Raw genomic sequence first — 22,226 nt, 5'->3', positions numbered from 1 at the left:
ACTATGATGGGGCGGAAACCAGATTGAAATTGTTCGTAGAGATTATGGTTATTGAGGTATGAGTGAAGCTGAGAGGCAACAACTTTCTCAAGGATCTTTGAAATAAAGGGGAGCTTGGATATAGGACGGAGGTTATCAAACCTATTGGGATCTGCACCAGGCTTTTTGAGAATTGGAGTGACAGAAGCAGTTTTCAGGGATGGAGGAATAACTCCAGTGTTAAGGGAGTTATGCTAACTTAGCGATCACATAGCACAGGGGTCGGCAAGCTGCAACTCCGGGGCCACATGCGGCTCTTTAGTCCTTATAGTGCGGCTCTGCGTGGTTTGGGAAAATAAATTAGAAGCTATTAGCTGAAGTGTATTTTATTTATATTCTTTTTTAACTTGTAGTTCTAAATTGGAAGATTATTGTGATATTGAAATATAAAAATGAAATTATATTATATTATTTTTTCATCGCTCAAAATAAGCGTCACACTCGTGGAAGCCGGTGTACCCGCCGAAACGCTGTGCATTTATCGAGACTTTCAGCCCCAGGTAGGTCAGTTATGGATCTTCAGATCCACATTATGTCAGCAGCTGTTCTCCACCGTGAACATGAGAGGTTTTTGGACCAATTGTGTGTTCTCCATTCTTTAAGCACCGTTTAAGCACCGGCACCGTTTCAAAAGTACCGGTTTGGTACTGGTATCGGATAAGACCTAAACGATACCCATCCCCAGGTAAAATACATATTTAGGCAGAATTTTGCAAATATCTATTTTTCGTTTTTTAGCAGCATAGTGCTTTTTTTCCAATTATTTTTTAAAAGTCAGGTCAAGGCTCCAAAAGCACAAAGGCGATATAAGGGTGGCTCACAGCAGTTTTTGTTTGCTGGATCATTTTAGTTCAGCTGGGTGTCTTTCCTTTGGTTATATTTCTTTAAGAGTTCAAATGTGTTCATTACATAAATAAAATGTAATTTTCTCTGTAGCACTTCATGGATTTCATAAGCAACACACCTTAGTTGTTCACACAAAGCATAAAGGTAAAACAACAATACATACAGTGTTATCTTCATTTTAGATGTCAGAAAGTATTCGCGGCTCCCAGTGTTTTCTTTTGCGTGGAAACTGGGTCCAAATGGCTCTTTGGGTCTTAAAGGCTGCTGACCCCTGGGTTAGCACATCATTATATACCAGCTAGCCCAACTTCAGTAACCCTACAAACGTCACTGCTGTTTAGTTTTCTGTCTTCATTTATGTTTTAAGTGACAGCAGAGCTGTACGTTTGAATTTTTCAGAAATCTCTCAGTCAGAACATGCTCATGTTTAGGTGGAAGCTAGCGAGCTAACTTCCTGCTAACTTCTAACTCCGTTAATTGTAATAAATACTTGTAATTGTTACACCTGGTAAAGCAGCAACACTGATCATTTTATTAAAGATGAAAGAATTTAGACAGAATTTGGACCTGAAGCCGACGGCGTTTTGGACCCAGATTCCTCCGCGAGGCTCCTGACTACAGTAGCCATAATGCTCCAACAATCCATCCAGTGGTGCGGCTTTGTAGCTTTGCAAAGTCCTGCTAAAACATTTTCTAACAGATTTCTGAGCGCCGTGTACTGCAATAAATCGGTTTCGTTGTCAGTAAGCACAACCAGAATTCATACATAAGCGCACCCGATGTGTAAGTGTGCCTTACAGTGCTGAAAATACGGTAAATAAAAAATGATGAGAAAGGATGCCTTCTACAGTCAAAGCTGCTGACTTACTTTAGCTTCCCTGGTCCTTGTCCATAGCCCTTAGTTTCCAGTTTCCTGTAGAAGTTTCGCAGTTTTGCCTCAAAGTCTCTCTTGTAGGGTGCTGGTGCTCTGGCATTAGCTCTCTGAGTACCTACGCACACACTTAAATGTTTACTTTGATGGGTTATGTCAACAAGCTGACAGATAAAGCAGAAATTTCATTTATATGTGCAGAATTCTACCAAGCAAGAATATGCCAATTAATTTTGTCACATGCACAACAACAGTGGTGCAGCTGTCATACAAGGGTGTTTATTTGTAACCTGGGTTGCAGGTTCAGCTTCTGCACTTTACAGACAATGAACTGATCAGTTAAATCTGTGATTAGTGAACAACCTGCTCTAACATGACTAGCTGTGTTCTGATTTTACCAATGGTTGTCAGAAACATTAAGTCTTTATTGTTGGTGTGAAAAGTCATTCATTTTAGCTCAGAGCTCAATTTCTTTCTGTTGAACTGGAGTTCTGAGTTCAGTTCAAGGTCAACATTTCCTAGTTGGCCAATCCAGATATTCTACATGAATCAGCTGTACAGCAATGTGAAGTGCACTTAACGAAAATATCAGCAAAGTACTCTGCAGGGCTCAAACACAGTAAAAGGTTCCATATGAATTTGTGAGAGAGGGTTTGTGGATAATATTTTTTGCATGTGTTGGGTTTTTTCACAATGACTTTTCTGTTGATCTTTTACCAGGTGAATTCTGTGGGGAAGAGACAGGTGACCCCCGAGGTGACTGGCAGTAGCTGGGGTGAAGTAAGGCATGAGGAGGCACATAGGACATCACTTCTTCTTCAAAGAGACTGCAGATGGAAGGTTGGAGAGGGGATGAAGGGACATAAAAAAGAAACCAATTCACTAAATGCAATTACTTCAGCAGAGCAGCGAGAAAATGAAAAAAAAAAGGTAATAACAAGAAGGGGATACACAACTAGTCCGATTAGAAAAAGGAAAGCCAAGAAAAAAAAGAATAAGACAGAGGAGGTAAAGCAGAAATATGTCACCTTAGCAACATGACAAGGTCGGCAGATCCCGACAGCCTGGCCAATCCTGACACTCCATCTGTGCGGATCAGCTGCACTTTCTCCCTGTTGTCACAGCAACATTACAATGGCAATGCTGTTCATTAATGTATCCTATGCATGTATTTCACTTTGACTTTGGCTACTTGAGGGACAACTGGAGCAGATCCCAGTCTGCTCCAGTCTCTGTACGAACCCCATGCTCTCCGATGCAACCACTGGAGTATGAATGTGTGCGTTAGACAGAAAGCACTCAGAAAATAGTCCTGCATGAGGCTGTGTAAAGCGCTTTGAGTGCTCAGAGAGAGTAGATTAAGCGCTATATAAGAATCAGTCCATATTATTTGTGTGTTGTGACTGCTTCTTGCAGACAAAAGCAGTTTCTGCTGGAAAGTCTTGGTTTGCAGTTGCAGTATGGTCTCCAGAAAATTGCAATTTTTATTTTTGTGTTTGCAACGACAGATTTATCATAGTCAGGACATTTTGCATTCATCTTTTCACATTTCCAGGCGTATTTGAAGGTTATGATCAGATTTTAGGGCTAGTGTTTTCAGCTTGTATCAATTTATAGTTTAAATATTCATTTAACAATAATCTTAATTAATTTCTAATATGTTTTTGTAAATGTTTCATCATTTTATTATTGATTTTTATTTCCATTTTCATTTTTTGGCACTTGCTGTTTGTGCATGTCTTTGATTATGTTGTAAAACTTCAAAAATTAATGGAAAAAAAATGTAGCAGTAGCACAATGAACTTTGCTTCCTGCTTTGATGATTTTCTCTTCTGACAATTAGGTTTTCTTGCAATACTTAAATGTTTCTAAATATGATACCAAGGCACAGCAATATTTTTCATCTTGTCTAAGGTCTCTAATATATGAAGTTGATTCTTGTAGTTTGTTTCCTGCAAGCTGAATCGTGTTCCTCATCAAAGCTACTTAAAACACGTTTAAGTTCTAACTGGGTTTTTCCTAATGAGCCACATTCAACATGTCTTCATAAAGTTTAGCTCAAAAATAATATTTCAGTAAAAATCTGTCAAGATCACCACCGCTTTTAGGAAGTCAATCTCTATACCATGAAACAGAAAACAAATTATGCCCAATTGGACTGAAATATCTACCAACTTGGATTTTTCATTTTTATTCTTTTTATCATTTGAGACCCGTGGAGCAATCATAAGGTCTATGTGGAGTTTTCTGAAAACTCTTGCACTTAAACTCGACTTAAACCGTGGGAACAGACGACAGGTCTGAGGGTTAAGGCGGTGGAGATGTGGATCAGAGGGATTGGATAGTGAAGATGATTTCAAATAATGTTTGTGTACCAGACATTTCATCTAGAAAAGCTGTTTTTCCTCCCATATTGGTGCGGCAGCAAAGCTCTGCATCAATGACACATAGTGGTGTTGTTTGTGGAGTTTGTGGAGTCCTGGCACGAGAAATGTCTTTTGAATATATTTTAAGCATGAAAAATAGCACTCTTAAACTTTTACAACCCGGGGTTCGTGCTTGAAAATGACATGCCCAAAATGAAGTGATTATTTCTCTGCTATTACAAACACTTGCAAGACTTAAGGGGCCATTATGTGTAAGTATCACAGCAGATGCCATTGCATCAAAGTAACTGAGAACAAAGAAAAAATCTAGTCACCAGATTAAGGAAAGCATTATATAAACGCCAAGCTGTGCATTTCTGTATGTGTGTACCTGAGTGCATGGTTCCGGTTAAAGTCAGGCTGCCTCTCCTGCAAAATCTCAAAGATGTTTGGTTGTCGTAGAAATGCCACAATCTTCTCATTGTAAGCTAGAAAAAAGTGAACAGAAATTTTTTGTCAAATGTATTCATCTCTTCCTCTCAGATTCTTGTGTGTGTGTGTGTGTGTGTGTGTGTGTGTGTGTGTGTGTGTGTGTGTGTGTGTGTGTGTGTGTGTGTGTGTGTGTGTGTGTGTGCTTGTGCATGCACTAACCCACTGGTATTAAGTCTTGGCATGGCCCTCTGTTGGCAGATGTGAAGGTGCTGGAAGGTCGTGGAAGAACAGGTGGGCTAACATGGCGAGGGTCCTCACCCAGCTATAAAAACAGGATGTCAATAAACATGCTGCCCAGGTTTACATGATATGTAAGTGGAGGAAGAAAACATGTAACTGTTCCTGTTATGATTAGAGGACCAATTTAAGTAGCTGTACTTTCTGTTGTCCATGATCGTTACGTGTCCCTTACCAGTCGCCGAGTGGTCACCTCTCCAGCACTGTGGCTGCGCTGGCGAGTCAGGTGTTGGCGGTGAGCGAGGAGGCTCAGCGGCCGAGAGCTTTGGAGAGGCAGCCGGGGGTCAATGAACGTAGTGGCACGGCAGTTATGGTCTACAAAGAAAGGCTAGATGGGTGTGCACACAGATACACATACAAGCTGTCAAGTGTTAATCATTTTTAATTTGATTACAGTTTTTAAAAAGTAAGAAATACTTGACAGAATAAGTGTAGAACAGTTAGATACTATTGAGGATCTGAATACAGTTTAACTGTATTCAGACCCTCAAAAAGTCATGAAATGTAGACATTGGGGCACTGACTGATTACAGTGTCAGCCCTACCTTGCCGGTCTGGTCGTGCTTCATCTCCCAACCCCTGGGCAGCTCCAGCTGTTTGTTAGCAAACATGTTGAGGAAGGCCACCAGGTCCCTGTTGTGCTGGTAGCGCTCAAAGTGATGAGCATCCCGACGAACCTTACTGATCATATGCTTCAGACATGTGTTGGTGGTGAACATGTGGTAGGCACTCTAGAACCAGGAAATAGATTCCAGTAGACAGGAAGGAGATTCAGCACAGAGGAAACACATCAAGAAAAGAGTAAGTTTTAATCAGAATCAGAATCAGAATCAGAATGGGTTTATTGCCAGATGTTGAGGTTTACAACATTAGGAAATTGCTGCGGTGCTTCAGTGCAGACAATAAGAATTAAAGTGCTATGTAGAAAGAAAGATATGTGCATGCGATATACATGAGATATATACATGAGAATAAGAATTATGAGTGCTACGTAGAAAGATATATACATGAGTGCAGGTGGTGATCAGTGCCAAACATGAAATGATGCAGTGACACAGCGTAGGGTCATGTGTTAGTGGCGGGGACAGTCATGTGGTTATTGTTCATGTGTCCAACAGCAGAGGGGAAGAAACTGTTCTTGTGGCGAGAGGTTTAAGTGCCTTGTGCTACTATTACACTATGTAGTCACTATCGTATGCACACATTTCAGAGGGAAAGCAAAGGGCATGGCTGTTGTGCTTACTACTCACAACCACTACACAATATAGGTGCTGTTTTGTATGAGCTGAAGCTTTGAGTCTGGGATTTGAGTCTTTTGCATGTTACGAAAATACACTATGGAGCCTCTGCAGTTACTACAGTATGTGTGTGAGGCTTTTCTAATGCTGTTAATAACCTAGTAAACACCTTCAGTATGCACCATCAAGTATTTCAAAAGATTACAATTTATTCTATCTATCGCATACATACAACGTTAAATATTTTGTCCATTTTATTTGTATGGCAATGTCAGTCTGTCAGTAAGCCTCAAGTTTGGTCAAATTAAACATGAGAATTCTGCTGAATTCTACTTTTATGCCTCTTAAAGTTTTCAGTTGCAAAATTGTGATTTTTCACAAAATACATGCGTTGTTATGGTTGCTATGCTCTTGGCTTCCAGTGTGCCACTGAAGGTTTTGCAGTCTTCTCTTCATGTCCGAACAACTTCTTGCTACTTGCTCAATTTTCACTCAACTTCCACAAATTATACATCAAAACGTAGGTATTTTTGCTGGCTTTCCGAAAATGTCACTATCATTGTTATGGGATTTATAGAATTTTGGCAAATCTCCTCAGACCAACACAAAGTTGCAAAACTCTCTATAGAAAGTCAATGGAGAGCTTGTTCAAAATCACCGCTTGATTTCTGTAATGAGAGGCATATTCGAATCGTCATATCTCCTTAACGAAGCAAAGTTAAGACATAAGGCTTGTCCCAGTATATCTTCAGACACTCCTGACGCTCACAATTCAAGAATTATTTTCTCACCTATTGCCGTTCTGAAATGAGTTAGACTTGTTTGAGGGTAGGAAATTCGTCCTTCGCTCAGATTTCTTCAGATTTCAAACTCTGGAAATGAACCACTTTTTTCTCTCGTCATATCTTTTCAATGGATTTCCACAGAGACCTGAAAATTTCCATGATTGTTCGCCTGCTGTCTCTTACGGTGAAAGAATGATATTGATACTCCAAATAGATTTAGAGTTAGAAAGCGTTGTTTGAGGGCAAGTCAAGGCAGTTTTTGCTTTGCTCTACTCAGTTATGGTGCATTAGAAATCAAATATCTTTAATAATTCATATTTTAATGATAAATTGTCAACACTGGAAGATTCCCCCATCTCTTCTGAACAAAACGGTGTAAGAATGACCGTTCTAGCCCTTACGGTTAGGAAATTATGGTCATTTGTTTGAGGGGAGTCCTCACTATGAGAAATACACTGCAAAAATCCTGTCTCTCTGTGCTGCATGCACCTGTTTTGGCGGGAAAAAGTACACAGCCTCTCTGATTGGTGGATTCAAATTCAGCAGCTCCCAGGCTGCTTGACTGAGCTAGAAACTTGCTTCTCTCTCCGTGTGTGTGTGTGTGTGTGTGTGTGTGTGTGTGTGTGTGTGTGTGTGTGTGTGTGTGTGACAGAGAGAGAGCGAGAGCCTTTTAATGGGATGATCTCATTGTAAGATTCAAATTCAATATATTTAGACTGGGTGACTGAATTGGATCTTGTGTGTGTGTCTCTCTGTGCATGTGTGTTTCCTTATGTGTACATATTTCTGATTGTGTGGCTGTTATATATTTTTTTGCTGATTTTTTTCATTTAACAAGTATATTTGAGGGACCCTCAGCATGTTCAGCATTTTTTCAGCTTTCCATTTTGCTTTTCCAATTTTTCTGTTTAAGTTATTACTATTGTGCTAAATCATACTATTTCTGCTATTTTATAAGATTTGTGCAAAATATAGTATTTCTGCCAAATATAGTATTTCTGATTAATTATAGTTTTTCTACCAAATCATAGTACAGTATTTCTGCTTTTTATAGGATTTTTGCTCAAACATAGTATTTCTACTAAATGTAGTATTTATGCTTAATCATACTATTTCTGCTTTTTATAGGATTTGTGCTTAATATAGTATTTTTCCTAAATTATAGTATTTATGCTTTTTATAGTATTTGTGCTAAAACATAGTATTTCTAGTAAATGTAGTATTTATGCTTAATCATAGCATTTCTGCTATTTTATAAGATTTGTGCTAAATATAGTATTTCTGATTAATTATAGTTTTTCTACCAAATCATAGTATAGTATTTTTGCTTTTTATAGGATTTTTATAGGATATTTATATTGCTTAATATAGTATTTCTGCTTTTTATAGGATTTGTGCTTAATATAGTATTTCTGCTAAATGTAGTATTTATGCTTAATCATAGTATTTCTATATATTTCTGCCAGGTCCCCAGGCAGCCAATCCTCTGTGAGGACTGAGGCATTCAAATTTACATATCAGGGCCTGCACGGCTTCCCAGCCAGCCAATCATATCTGAGGTCTGCCGTTTCTTCTCTCGTCATATCTCAGCGACGGATGTACAGAGAGCAATGAAAATCGTGGTCAAAGTACACCAGAGTCCGCTGATTCACCCAGTACAAGAATTATGCTTCTAGTCCACCTAGTTTTTGAGTTACACAACGTTTTGTAACTCCAAAATACAGCGTTTTTCTCCTCTCACCGCGATCTAATTCTGACTGCTCATCACCCTGTTTTTCCAAGTACCTGCTCTCTTTCCCAGTGGGGCAGTTGGTAATGACACGGGTCTGCAAGCCAAAGATTGTGGGTTCGATTCCACCTTAGTCAACATGTTTTTTTCCCTACAAATTAATACACTATCACAGACCAGTAATTCATATTCATCATTTATTACAATTCTGCAAACTTTTATGATTTTACCAGCTTTTCTAATATGGACCTCACATTCTTGTTAACACTCCATGGCACAAATACTCTTCCCTTTAGGCTCTGTGTATGTATCAATATTTCTCCCATTTTAAAGTATTACTCCTCCATAATTGTATTTCTGTTAAATCAAAGTACTTTTACTACATCTTAGTACTTCTGCTCAATCATAGTATTCCTGCTACTTTTTGGTACTTGTGCTAAATACAGTATTTCTGCTAAATCATACCATTTCTACTTTAATATATTTTTCTTTCTAAATATAGCATTTCTGCTATATAATTGTATTTCTGCTATGTTATAATATTTGTGCTAAACCAGAGTATTTGTGCTAAAACATAGTATTAATTTAAAATGACAATATTCATAGTTCATCACAGTGTCTCTGGTAAATCACAGTATTTCTGCTATGTTGTACTATTTTTCTAAATCATAGTGTTTCTGTAATGCTTAAGTATTTTTGGCTAAATATATTCTTTCTGTTATCTTATACTATTTCACCTAAATTCTTGTATTTTTGAGAAGTTATCATGTTTCTGGTAAGTTACAATATTTCTGCAAAGTTCTGCTATGCTATTGTATTTCTGCCAAGTATTATGTTTCCTCTAAGATATTGCAGTTCTGCTAAGTTATTCCATTTTAGCAAAGTTCCTTTGCTTCTGCAAAGTTTTTACAATTTCTGCAACTTTTCAGCTTTTTCAGCTAGTTTTTGCAGACAGCTTCAGCTTTAAAGCATCCACACTGCATTTTCGCAAGAAATGCAAATTTTTCTAGTTATTATTAATCTCCGATTCTCTTCCACAGAGTGTCTTTGTCGTTTCTTCCCAACCGGTTGCATCAGGTGTCCAGCCCCTCCCAGGTTTCTTCCTATTAAAAGGGAGTTTCTTTCCCACTCTCACCAAAACACTTCCTCAGAGGGGATCATATGATATTGGAGTTATCTATGTTTTCTTTGTATTATTGTAGGTTCTTTGCCTTACAATATAAAGCACCTTGAGGCAACTGTTTTTGTGTTTTCTTGGCTTTATATAAATAAAATTGAATTGAATTGAACAAATATAAGCAAACTCACAAACTGTGTGCAGTTTATTGCATATTGCATCTGCTAGGTGCAGCTGCTGTATTTCACAGGGAGATAAAAGAATTCAAGATAACTTGAAATGATGATGTATGAAGACAGGATACGACAGGATGAAGAGGTAAGGAGTGCTCAGTGGTATTTGATAAACTGCAAATTTAAGGCTTACATGTAATGTCATCATTTTAATTAGCTATTCGTTCTGTATATGTTGCTTTGACAAATTATGTATTTTCATATAGTAAAATGTTCTGCAAAACAAACTAAGGTATTGTACAATGTTGTACTATGGTGAGTTTGAAGTTTTACCGGTTTACAGTGGTTGAGGCGTTCGAGAGTCAGATCAAGTTTTGCAGATATTAGTTTGTATTAAGTTGGTGATACTTAAGAGTTACTCCCTAAATTCAGTATTTATACTACCTGTATTTATTTATACACTGTCCAGTATTAAGACAGTATAAACTGTATAGTGTCAGTGTAGGGGATGGACATCAGCCAGGAGGCATGAAACATCTGCTTGCATCTTGTTGAATTCAGTTGTATGAATCCACAAAAAGCAATAAACCTCAAGCAGCAGCAGGTCAGCTGATCACAGGCTGTACGCCGTGAAAATCTAGTTCACATTAGAAATTATTCATTCATATTGAAATGTTTTAGATTGATCATCAAACAAATTTTAACATGTCTTAAAATGCAGTTTTTAAATGATTTTATTTATTAAGGGAAAACATACACGTCCCTATGTGAAAAAAATGATCTCCCTCTCTAATAACTGCAGGATCGCTGTCCTGCTGCATAACCTAAGTGTATTTGAGCTTCTGATCAATCAGTCTGAAGCCCAAATACTTCTTTAGAGTGTGGCATGATGCATTGCTTTTTAAGATTTTTAAGCTGCTTTACTTTGTCAGCCAGGATCTATTTGAGTGACTTATTGATTCAACAACAACAATAATAATAATAACAATAATAATAATAATTTATTTGAGAGTGTTGATGTGGAAGTATAAAAAAAGGTCAAAAAGAGTTGTGCCATGTCTCTGTGGATCTAGAGAAAGCACATGCTGGGGTGCTGTGGAGGTGATTGAAAGAGGATTTCACGATGCTGGGTCTTTTGACTCAGCGTTTTGAGTTTTAGTTTATTTTGATGTTTATGGTTTATGTTTAAGTTCATTGGGTTTTCTGAGTTCATTTGTTTATTACTTTCCCCGTATGTTTTCAACGCCTCTGTTAAGTCTCCTTTGTCCTTTATGTGTTTCATGGCTGCATGTCTTTTGTTGTCACATCTTTGTTTCATTATGTTTCCTATTTTATTTTGAAGAGGTTCTGTGTTCCTGTGTTTAGCTTTACGTTTCCCCTGTGACGTTGTTATGCTCACTTATCCTCATTATCCTCCTGTGTGTATTAAGTCCGTGTGTTTTCAGTCATTCCTTGTCAGGTCGTCTGCTTTGTTCACGTCATGCATCCAGTTTTTGTCCATGTCTCCATGTCAGGTCCCACGTGCACGGTTTTTTCATGCTTTAATCTTAGTTCACCCAGTTTAATTTATTGTTTAGTTTCACCTTTGCCTTTTGTTTTGTACTTCTTGGCCAGCCTTAATAAACGGCTCATTTTTTGTTATTCCACGTCACGTTTCACATTCTGTTTTGATCTGCATTTGAGTCCTTTTTTGCAATACATACAGTCTGCCTCAGCCAGACTGTGACAGAGGAACTGGACGTCAGGAGTGGCAGAGAGTATGAGGATAGTGGTGAGGTGTCAAGTAAGAGTGACATGGTTTGGGGGGGTTTGGGGGTGGGATTACATCAGGTATTCGCTTTGAGCCCCTTAACTATCCGTGGTTAGAATCATAAACTATGGCAAGCCAAAAGCTGATTCTATTCTTTTGCTTTTATTCAAAATGTTTTTTGAATTTCTGCCAATGAGGAAACAAGGAAAACACTTCTGACTGTCACAGATCACAATCTATTTACATTTTTCTTAAAAAAAACAACTACATTTTCTTTTCTTTTTTTAAATATAACAGTAGAGTAAGGTTAGGGTTATCATCTTTGATGACCTCAAAGGGTTAATAAGTGCGTTGTTTAAAATCCCTTTCTTGAAACAAATAGAATGTGGTCTGTTATAAAAGAAAGACACATGAATGGAAGTAAAAGAATAACAAGAGATAGAAAGGAAGTAAAAAGTGTCCATACAGGGTTGGAATGCAGCACAGTGAAGAATTCAGGGCTGGTGAGGAACTTGGCGCTAGGGGACTGAAGCAGCAGGGTTAGGCGAGACCTGGGACTGGACTGTGGCAAATTGCTGTCCCTACGTAGCTCTGCAAAATATACCAGAATCGTCAAAATAAAAAAAAGAAAATCACAGGGGAAGAACATGGATCAGGATTTTGTGCCGTGTAGAAGGGGGCTACCTGGGAATGAGGGTTGCATATCAGTCTCATCAGCTGAAAGCTCATTGGGTAGCTGCTCTTCTGGTCTACTGTCGTTGGTCATTGTCCTACGTATACTTTGATACCTGCAAATTTATGTGTACAGTAACAATTAATGATAATGTTACTAAAAACAAAAAAATGGGAAGTGGCAAATTCATTTCCATTTTTAACTGAAACTTTGGACGAACATCTAGTTTGCGAATCTTCATGTGCATGTTTGTTTTCTGACCTGCGATTTAGCTGTTCCATCTGCTGTATGGAGTTAGACCTCTGAAGAGTTTGTGGGGCCGGGGGTGCGGTTGGACGTTGCCATGTTGTTGTTCTGTTCACGTGGTCCACATAGAAAATGCGACCATGGCTGTCTATGCGAGCCTCCCAATCTGGATCACACACAATGCAACAGAAGAACACATATAGTAGTTCTCCAAAAGATTCTGTTCCTCTGGACGTAGCGTTTTGTGGGAGAAACGTTTCGTCACTCATCCAAGTGATTTCTTCAGTCTGCATCAAGACATATAGTAGCTGTTTTTCATGAAAGAATATAGGTTTCTAAACTAAGGTTTTATGAACAAAAATGACACAGTAGATTATATATAATTATAATCATATATGTATAAAATTTTGGCCTTAAAGTTGCATAACTACTGACTACAATCTACAATCTAGCTGTTTTTAAGATTAAAATACAAAACTGAATCTGTGGCTTATGGGTTTATTACAAATGAGAAATTCTAGCATTTAAAGCTAAGGTTGCAAATTCAAATTCAGTAGCAAATTACACATCTGGAAAATAGTAACACACATTTGTGTCAACTTGTCTAGTCATACATACATGTAATTGGAAAGGCCTATTACAGTATTTTCCACACTGTAAGGTGCACTTAAAATCCTTTAATTTTCTCAAAAATCGACAGCGTGACTTATGTATAAATTCTGGTTGTGCTTACTGACCTCGAACTGATTTTATGTGCTACACGGTGCTCAAATATCTGTCAAAAAATGTTCTAGTACAACTTCGGTAAGCTACGAAGCCGCACTGCTTGATGGATTGCTGGAGCATTACGGCTGCCATAGTCAAGAGCCTTGCGGAAGAATCTGGGTCCAAAACTCCGTCCGCTTCAAGTCCCAAAGTCAAACGAACACTGCAGCATCACTGAGAGTTTAAAACTGTCTGAATTCTTTCATCTTTAATAAAATGATCAGCGTTGCTGCTTTACCAGGTGTAACAATTAAGTTTAACATCCAGGCATCCAGGAAAACAGCATTTATTAACAGAGTTACCAGTTAGCAGGAAGTTAGCTCGCTAGTTTCCACCTAAACATGATATAGCATGTTCTGACTGAGAGATTTCTGAAAATATTAAAACATACAGCTCTGCTATCACTTCCAACATAAATGAAGAGCGAAAACTAAACAGCAGTGACGTTTGTAGGGTTACTGAAGTTGGGCTAGCTGGTATATAATGATGTGCTACGTGACCGTAGCGACACAGCTATGTTAGCATAGCATAAACACAGTGAAGCTGGAGGATGAACGCTAACTTTTTTCCACTCGTTAATGGGAGGGTTCCCGATGGTTAGGGATAAATTGCAACGCAGGATGCTGTAAAAGGACCAAACTTCAGTCAGGAGAACAACTGAGACAATCCATCCACAATACGAGGTTAGTCATTAATATACTGCAACAACATGGGAATAGAGCAGCTACCAGAGCATTTAACATTAATGAATCAATAGTACGGAAGTGGAGGAAGCAAAAAGAATGAGTTGAGTAAAGTTTGACTTATCTGACTGCTTTGTTTCACTTTATGCACCTTATAATCCGGTGCGCCTTATGGTCTGAAAGATACGGTATCTAAATTCCTTATCACAGCTCCTGTGCTATATCTTAATAGTTCCTCAAACTGCTTAATCCAGAAGACTTCTAGGGACCCTAGTACCCTATGCATAAACCCTGACTGCTATACTCAATCTTCAAACTTGAAGATATCTGGTAAAGAAAATATGTGTATGCAGTTTCTGTGCTGTATTGTGTACTTTAATGTTCTTTAAAACAGACATATACACACACACACTCACCAGGGGGCAGTGGTTCATCTACTCTCTGGTAGCGACTGATGTCATGGCGAACAGATGGCAGGGAGTGAACAGACTGGTGGCCATTGACCTGTTCTGTGGCACCTGGATAAAAACACATAAACAAGCATCAAAATGAATATAAGAAATCCAAAAAAATGATAATTTTTTTTATAGTCATGGTTCATAACAGCTCTGCTGCTTAATATAATTCAATAACATGAAAAGGTTAAATAAACAAAATTGTTCCCTTTAAAGCCAGTGCATTATTTGTTTTGAATTAAGTGCCACTACAGTCTTTCATTAATACTTCCTGATCGCTCGGTTATTTTTTTTTTAACAAGGTTATTCATCTTTTGCTGGACTGGACCCCAAATGGCACAGCCATACCAGGCTTGGCACAGAGAAAAACCTATTGACACTTGAAGCACCCATCTGTAGGCAAAGAGCTGAAAGGGGGGTCACTGGTCACCAGTCTGCCCTCCTGTGTGTCTTTACAAATTTCATGTGCATGAATCTCAGGATTTTGTTGAAATGTTTAATAAGCCTATCCATGCACTGCATGAAAAGTTTAGTTTTTGTCAGTGAGCAACACTGTAAGCTGCTATGGAATTACAAGTTAACTCTATACAAAGGTTTTGAGGCAATAGAAGAGAGCTTAGTGTGTAAATCAGGGGTGCCCAATCCCGGTCCTCGAGAGCTACCGTCCTGCAGCTTTTAGATGCATCCTTGTTCCCACACACCCGAATCAAATGAATGGCTTGTTCAGAATCAGAATCAGAATCAGAATCAGAATACTTTATTGATCCCTGGGGGAAATTATTTTTTGTTACAGTGCTCCATTTTAAACCAACATTAAGACAAGACAGACAATACGCTAACTAAGAATAGTACAATATATACATATATATACATACATACATACATAAGTCACTTATAAATAAATAGTTGGAAAAGAAACATGTGTAGTTGTAGCAGCAAACAGTGTGTTAAGTGGATGCGTTGTACAGGGAGATGGCCACAGGCAGGAATGATTTCCTGTGTCGTTCAGTGGTGCTTTTCGGTAATCTCAGTCTCTCACTGAACGAGCTCCTGTGACTGACCAACATGTCATGGAGTGGGTGGGAGGTGTTATCCAACATTGTCTTTATCTTGGACAGCATCCGCCTCTCCGACACCACCTTGAGGGAGTCCAGCTCCATCCCCACAACATTGCTGGCCTTACGGATCAGTTTATTAAGTCTGTTGGCATCTGCGACCCTCAGCCTGCTCCCCCAGCATGCAACAAGCATAGAGGATCGCACTGGCCACCACAGACTCATAGAAAATCCTCAGCATTTTCTGGCAGATGTTGAAGGACCTCAGTCGCCTCAAAAAATAGAGACGACTCTGGCCCTTCCTGTAAAGTGCTGTGGTGTTTTTAGCCCAGTCCAGTTTATTGTCAATGTGTACTCCAAGGTATTTATAGTCCTCCACAATGTCAACACTGACCCCCTGGATTGAAACAGGGGTCAAGTGTTTCCTGGTCTTCCTGAAGTCCACGATCAGTTCCTTGGTCTTTGCCACGTTGAGCTGCAGATGATTCTGCTCACACCACGTGACAAAGGAGTCGACCACAGCCCGGTACTCTGTCTCATCATCCCTGCTGATGCATCCAACCACCGCAGAGTCATCAGAAAACTTCTGAAGATGGCAGGTCTCTGTGCAGTGGCTGAAGTCTGTGGTGTAGAGGGTGAAGAGGAAGGGGGAGAGGACAGTCCCCTGTGGTGCCCCTGTGTTGCTAATCACCTTGTCAGACACACACTGTGGGAGACGTACATATTGTGGTCTTCCTGTCAGGTAATCAACAATCCAGGACACCAGAGAAGCATCCACCTGCATCGCTGCTAACTTATCACCCAGGAGGGTCGGCCTGATGGTGTTGAAAGCACTGGAAAAGTCAAAAAACATGACCCTCACAGTGCTCGCCGGCTGGTCCAGATGGGTGTAGACACGATTGAGCAGGTAGATGATGGCGTCCTCTGTTCCGAGACGAGGCTGATAAGCGAACTGAAGGGGATCCAGATGTGGTCTTACTATGGGTCGCAGCTGGTCCAGGATGAGCCTTTCCAGGGTCTTCATGATGTGGGAGGTCAGTGCCACGGGCCTGTAATCCTGGGGGCCACTGGGACGAGGCGTCTTTGGTACAGGGACGAGGCATGATGTCTTCCACATCACCGGGACCCTCTGCAGACTCAGACTCAGCATAAACAGTTTATGAAAGACTCCACACAGCTGGGGGGCACAGGCCTTGAGGACAAGGGGACTCACTCCGTCTGGTCCAGCAGACTTGCCTGAGTGAAGTCTCCTCATTTGCATCTCAACCTGGTATTGAGTGAAGGTGATGGGTGGGGGAGGGGTGTCAGGAATCTCACAGGAGGCAACATGTGAAGAGAGAGGCTGGCACAGTGGTGTGGCTCTGGATTCCAGGCTGACTGCAGGTGAGGTTGTGGGGGTGGGAGCAGACACTGTGGTGTCGAATCTATTGAAAAACAGATTCAACTCGTCGGCTCTATTCTCACCTCCCTCAGCTCCCCTGCTGTTGGTTGGCCTGAATCCAGTGATGGTCTTCATGCCCCTCCACACCTCTCTCATGCTGTTCTGCTGGAGTTTCCACTCCAGCTTCCTCCTGTAATTGTCCTTAGCCTCTCTGATCTTGTCCTTTAGTAACACCTGGACCTTCCTCACCTCCTCTTTGTTGCCCCCTCTGAAAGCCCTCTTCTTGTTGTTGAGGAGGGCTTTGATGTCCTTAGTCACCCACGGCTTGTTATTTGGGTAACAATGAACAGTCTGAGCTGGAACAATGGAGTCGGTGCAGAAAGTTATGTAGTCTGTGATACACTCAGTAAGCCCATTGATGTCCTCGGCGTGAGGCTCACAGAGTGTTTCCCAGTCGGTCACCTCGAAACAGCCCTGTAGTTCCGCTATTGCCTCCTCTGACCACCTCCTAACAGTCCTGGTGGTCACAGGTTCCCTCCTCACAATTGGCACATAGCGGGGGGTGAGGTGAATCAGGTTATGATCTGACCTACCAAGTGGGGGGAGGGAGGAGGAGCTGTATGCATCCTTGACGTTAGCATACAGTAAGTCTAAAGTTTTCTCTCCCCTGGTGGGACAGTCCACATATTGTTTGAATGTTGGTAGTGTATTGTCCAGTGATACATGGTTGAAGTCACCCGAGATCACAATAAAGGCACTCGGGTGCTGAGTCTGTAGCCGAGCTATGGCAGAGTGGATAGTGTCACATGCAGCTGTGGGGTTAGCAGAGGGGGGAACATAAACAGCCACCAAGATGACGTGAGAGAATTCCCTGGGTAAATAATACGGCCCGAGTCCAACAGCACACAGTTCAGTGTCCGGGCAACAAATCCTTTCTTTGATTGTTATGTTGGCAGGGTTACACCACCGGTTGTTAACTAAAACAGCAAGCCCACCTCCTTTACGCTTACCGCTAGCGATGCTGTCCCTGTCCGCCCGAACAGTGTGGAAGCCTTCCACGGAAGCATTCTCATCGGGAATGACCTGGTGCAGCCATGATTCGGTGAAACACATCAGGCTACACTCTCGGTATTCCCTCTGACTCCGTACCAGTGCTGAGAGCTCGTCGATTTTACTTGCCAACGATCGCACATTTCCCATCACGATAGACGGCAGACACGGTTTAAACCTCCTCCTTGCTTCGAGCCTCCGCTGTCTCACCGTCACCTTTTTTCTTCTCTTCTGTCCTTGACCTCTGCATCCCCGATGTGTTTTCCTCCAAATTTCAGCTGGTACTTCTGCGGGCACTTCTGCGGGCCTGGCCAGCGAGCCGGCCGGCATCAGGGCGATCAGCTGATCTCTGGAGTAAACAGTCCGTGCGTGTAGGAGATGTGCCGCGGTCCCGTTCCATGATAAAAGTAACAGTTCCACGGCCACCAGAAGAACAAAAACTCTCTCAATCCACATGATTGAGTAAGAGATAGAAAACGGAGGAAAATACAAGTCAGAAAAAAAAAGAATACGTAAGAAAAAAGAGCTAAACTAAGAGAAAAGCAGGAGCGACTGTAACAGGCTGCACGCTGGTTGGCGCATGCGCACTGTTATCAGGCCTTTGCCAAACATGATGGCATGCTGAAGAGGTAATCAAACCATTTGATTCAGCTGTGTTGGAGTAGGGATGCATCTAAAAGCTGCAGGATAGTAGCTCTCGAGGACTGGGATTGGGCAGCCCTGGTGTAAATGAATGAATATCATGATAGTATGGAAGGGCCAACACAGAAACACAATTAAAGTAACACTTTGAAAACATCAGATCGCTACAAGAGAAAACATATTAGGTTCCGTTGAGTGAACGCTGGCGCGCCTGGCTGCTGCTGCCAACCGGTTATTGTTATTATTTTTATTATAATTTCTTCAGATGCTGACAACAATTTGAATCGTACGTTCACACTGCAGGCGAAAGCGCATCAAATCCGACTTTTCCGACCCTATGCGACCCATATCCGATCATGGTATGACAGTGTGAACGGCACAAATCCGATATTTTCAAATCCGACCTGGGACACTTTCGTATGTGGTTCTGAATCCGATACATATCTGATGTTTCAGAAAGCGACTGCTGTTTGCAGTTAGCTCCTAGCATTTCTCGACAGCTCTGCCTCCTTTTTGACTATACGAGTCTGCTCCTTCCTATTTGTGTGACCTGCTCCATATCACCACTGTTTCCAGGCCTCTCAGATCCTCATATTCATCTTACTGTTCTGCCCACGCGTCTCATCACTGTGGGGAACAGAGCCTTCAGTCACTCTGCTCCTCGGCTCTGGAACTCTCTTCCTCCAGCCATAAGAAATATAGACTCTCTTCCCGCATTATTTATATTATATCATTATTATTATTTTTATATCATGCTGGATACTGATGTGGACCGGACAATGTGTTAGGACTGAAAGGATGCCACATTCTTTTAAAGAAAATGATCCACTTATGGAGGGCTGAATTTAAAGACACTCCAAAAGTCCAAGTGAAAAACTGATGCGGCAAGTTAGTTCATTTTGCTGAAATCTTATTGCAGCAACTCAGAAAGGTACCTGACAATGTTGGGGCATGCTCCTAATGAGACGACAGATGGTGTCCTGGGGAATCCCTTCCCAGATCTGGACCAGGGAATCACTGAGCTCCTGAACAGACTGAGGTGCAACCTGATAGCGTCAGATGGATTGAAACATAATGTCCCAATGGTGCTCTGTTGTATTTAGGACAGGTTAACATGTGGGCTGGTCAATGGTAACAGTTCCTTTATCCTCCAGGAACTGCCAGCATACTCTCACCACATTATCCCAGGTATTATCATACAACAAGAGGAACATAGGACCCACTCCACCAGTGTAGGCACTTAGAATGGTTCCAAGGATTTCATCGTGATGTCAAATGGCAGTTGGGGTCCCGTTGTCTGACTTTTAGAGGTCTGTGCGTCTCTCCATGGACATGCCTCCCCAAACCACCACTGACCCATCATCAAACTGATCATGCTGAACAATGCTACAGGTAGCATCATATTTGGAAATCATGTATCGGTATTTCAGGAGCAGGACCACGCCTCCTAACATGCTCCTTCCAGTTGTCATCTATAAATGTTCCTCAAGTTTGGCAAGCTGTTCATTCTCGTTTACTTGCCCCACCCTCCCTCCTTCCTTGTTCTCAATTCTTTAACTTCTTCACTTCTATTTAGTGCATGAGGATCTGCCAGGCCCGGGAGCCGTCGCCAGTCCCCTTCGAGGCCTTCCCCAAACCGCAGCTCAATACATGTCCAAGCATCACCTTTACCTACCAAAACACTGTCAAACCTAAAATGAGGACGTGGGCCCAGCTAGTGAAGTATAAATATACTCCATGGCTTCTACTGAAGAGAGTTCAGTAGACGACGTGGGCTCTCATGCCACCCTCATAAAGTCTGTTTCTGATTGTTGTCACTGAAATTCACACCAATGACTTGCTGGAAATCCTTTTGTAGGGCTCTGGCAGTGCTCATCCTGTTCCTCCTTGCACAAAAGAGCAGACGCTGGTATTGCCAATGGGTTAGGAACCTTGTATCAGCTGGTTCAGCTCTCCTAGAGTAACTATCTTCCTGGAATCACTTCCATGCTGTTGAGACCATGCTAGGAGCAAGCCTTCTGGCAATGGCACATATTGATGTGCCATCCTGGACTGGATGGCAATTTAATACGTCCGTTTCTGTCAGTATGGAATTGACGTATTGATTTCGTATTGAATATGTCATTCCTTTATTGGACTACCTTTGCAAAGTCTGTAGGGTCCAGACATCGACCCTAGCCAAATGCATAACCAGTGAAAAACGGTCCAAAAAGAAATGAGGATGTGGAGACGCAGATAATCGACAAGTAGTTTGATGGTGTCGTACCCTTGTGGGGAGATTAGGACTGTTCTGCCCTGTGTCAGTCTGGATGAATACCTGCTGTTAGTAGCTCCTTTACTTGTCCTGCCAGGTCATTGAGTGCTGTTAGTATAGAGGTAGAGGCAGTAGAGGGGCACTATTTGTGATCAACTATGAAAAGGTCACTATTGTGACCTTTAACTTTTGTGATAATTAGACCAATTAAAGTAAAAAGATGAGTTTTGGTGCAGTTTTTGGTGCATAAATACTACATGCAATAGTGAGCAGACTGTTGTGTATTGAAATGTATAATATAATGCCCTGTATACTCATAATGGTAATAGGGGTAGCATGAGGATTGGGTTGGGGCCTTTCTGTATGGAGTGTGTATGTTTTCGTCATGGCTCCTCCCACAGTCCAAACATATGCAGTAAGTGGAGTTAGTCTGTCTTCATGCATGCTCAATCATCCAGTTAAGGAAATCAGTTAGTCGGTGGTGCTGGTGTCATTCTGCAGATGTTTATAAGGTTGGGGAAACCTTCAGTCAGCTGAAACTGAAGAACCGATGATTCTAAATTGTCCATAGGTGTGAATGTGGAACATGACTACGGATGATGTCTGTCTGTGTTGACCCTGCGACAGACTGGCGATCTGTCTTGGGTGTACCCCACCTGTAATCTTATCACAACTTGGATAGCCCTCCCATAGCCCCAAAGTTTGATAAGTGGAAAGAGAATGCATGGATGGATGGAAGCTTAATAATTATAAAAATAAGAAGAAGAAGAAGAAAATATTTGTGTCTGGAGTTGAAATGGTCAAAAGAACATTTGGTTAAACTTTTGCTCAGTGCCTTGGATATGGGTTTTTACATATGGATTTGTTGATCTGGTTAGATGTGCAAAGGTTATGTTAAACTTTCACATTGTTACACATGAAACCACTCACATTTAATGTAAAAAATATAATTACTATAATCATTAAAAGATCAGGCTGAAAATCTGAAATGTCCTGATATACATGGCCAAGGTTTTTATTTTTAAAAATGCATTTCTTACACTCTACATACTTGAATAATATGTAATGCCTGGATGAATTAAACTCCTCTGGTATGGACAGATCTATTGCTCAAGATAGTTGCATTACAGAAGCAGAAAAATTATTCAATATGTTGTTAAAGAATTAGGTTTGTTACACATGAGGATAAAACTACAGCAGAATGTTAAGACTTGTATTCTTGTTCTTACAGTATGTGAACAATGTGGACCCAAAACAGTACAAACAGAAAACTGCGTAACATGATGACGAGCAGACAAAAGCTGAGGGTACAAATAAACATGGAGACACTTGCAGAAAGTGAACATACAGGTGCAAGCAACTGGGAGATCGTGGCTGAG

At 40.9% G+C, this 22,226-nt stretch overlaps 1 protein-coding gene across 2 annotated transcripts in view; it reads right to left on the bottom strand.

Annotated features, from left to right (window-relative positions):
* Positions 1-22,226, bottom strand: part of hecw2b (HECT, C2 and WW domain containing E3 ubiquitin protein ligase 2b) — a 77,750-nt gene that overhangs the window by 16,691 nt on the left and 38,833 nt on the right. For both annotated transcript variants that reach the window (XM_086283631.1, XM_086283632.1), the window contains exons 11-21: positions 14,427-14,528; positions 12,578-12,728; positions 12,328-12,431; positions 12,110-12,234; positions 5,397-5,582; positions 5,027-5,179; positions 4,774-4,876; positions 4,514-4,610; positions 2,785-2,868; positions 2,474-2,583; positions 1,754-1,874 (exon numbers count right to left, since the gene is read on the bottom strand). In XM_086283631.1, coding sequence (XP_086139757.1) covers positions 1,754-1,874; positions 2,474-2,583; positions 2,785-2,868; positions 4,514-4,610; positions 4,774-4,876; positions 5,027-5,179; positions 5,397-5,582; positions 12,110-12,234; positions 12,328-12,431; positions 12,578-12,728; positions 14,427-14,528 — 1,336 coding nt within the window. The remainder of the gene's footprint in view (positions 1-1,753; positions 1,875-2,473; positions 2,584-2,784; positions 2,869-4,513; positions 4,611-4,773; positions 4,877-5,026; positions 5,180-5,396; positions 5,583-12,109; positions 12,235-12,327; positions 12,432-12,577; positions 12,729-14,426; positions 14,529-22,226) is intronic.

The sequence above is a fragment of the Aulonocara sp. 'chitande type north' Nkhata Bay genome, linkage group LG23 (genome assembly GCF_057382095.1).
Source record: "Aulonocara sp. 'chitande type north' Nkhata Bay isolate Kocher_YH1m ecotype deep benthic linkage group LG23, A_spYH_male_GT1.1, whole genome shotgun sequence".
NCBI lineage: Eukaryota > Metazoa > Chordata > Actinopteri > Cichliformes > Cichlidae > Aulonocara > Aulonocara sp. 'chitande type north' Nkhata Bay.
This window is presented reverse-complemented; position numbering and strand designations above follow the sequence as displayed.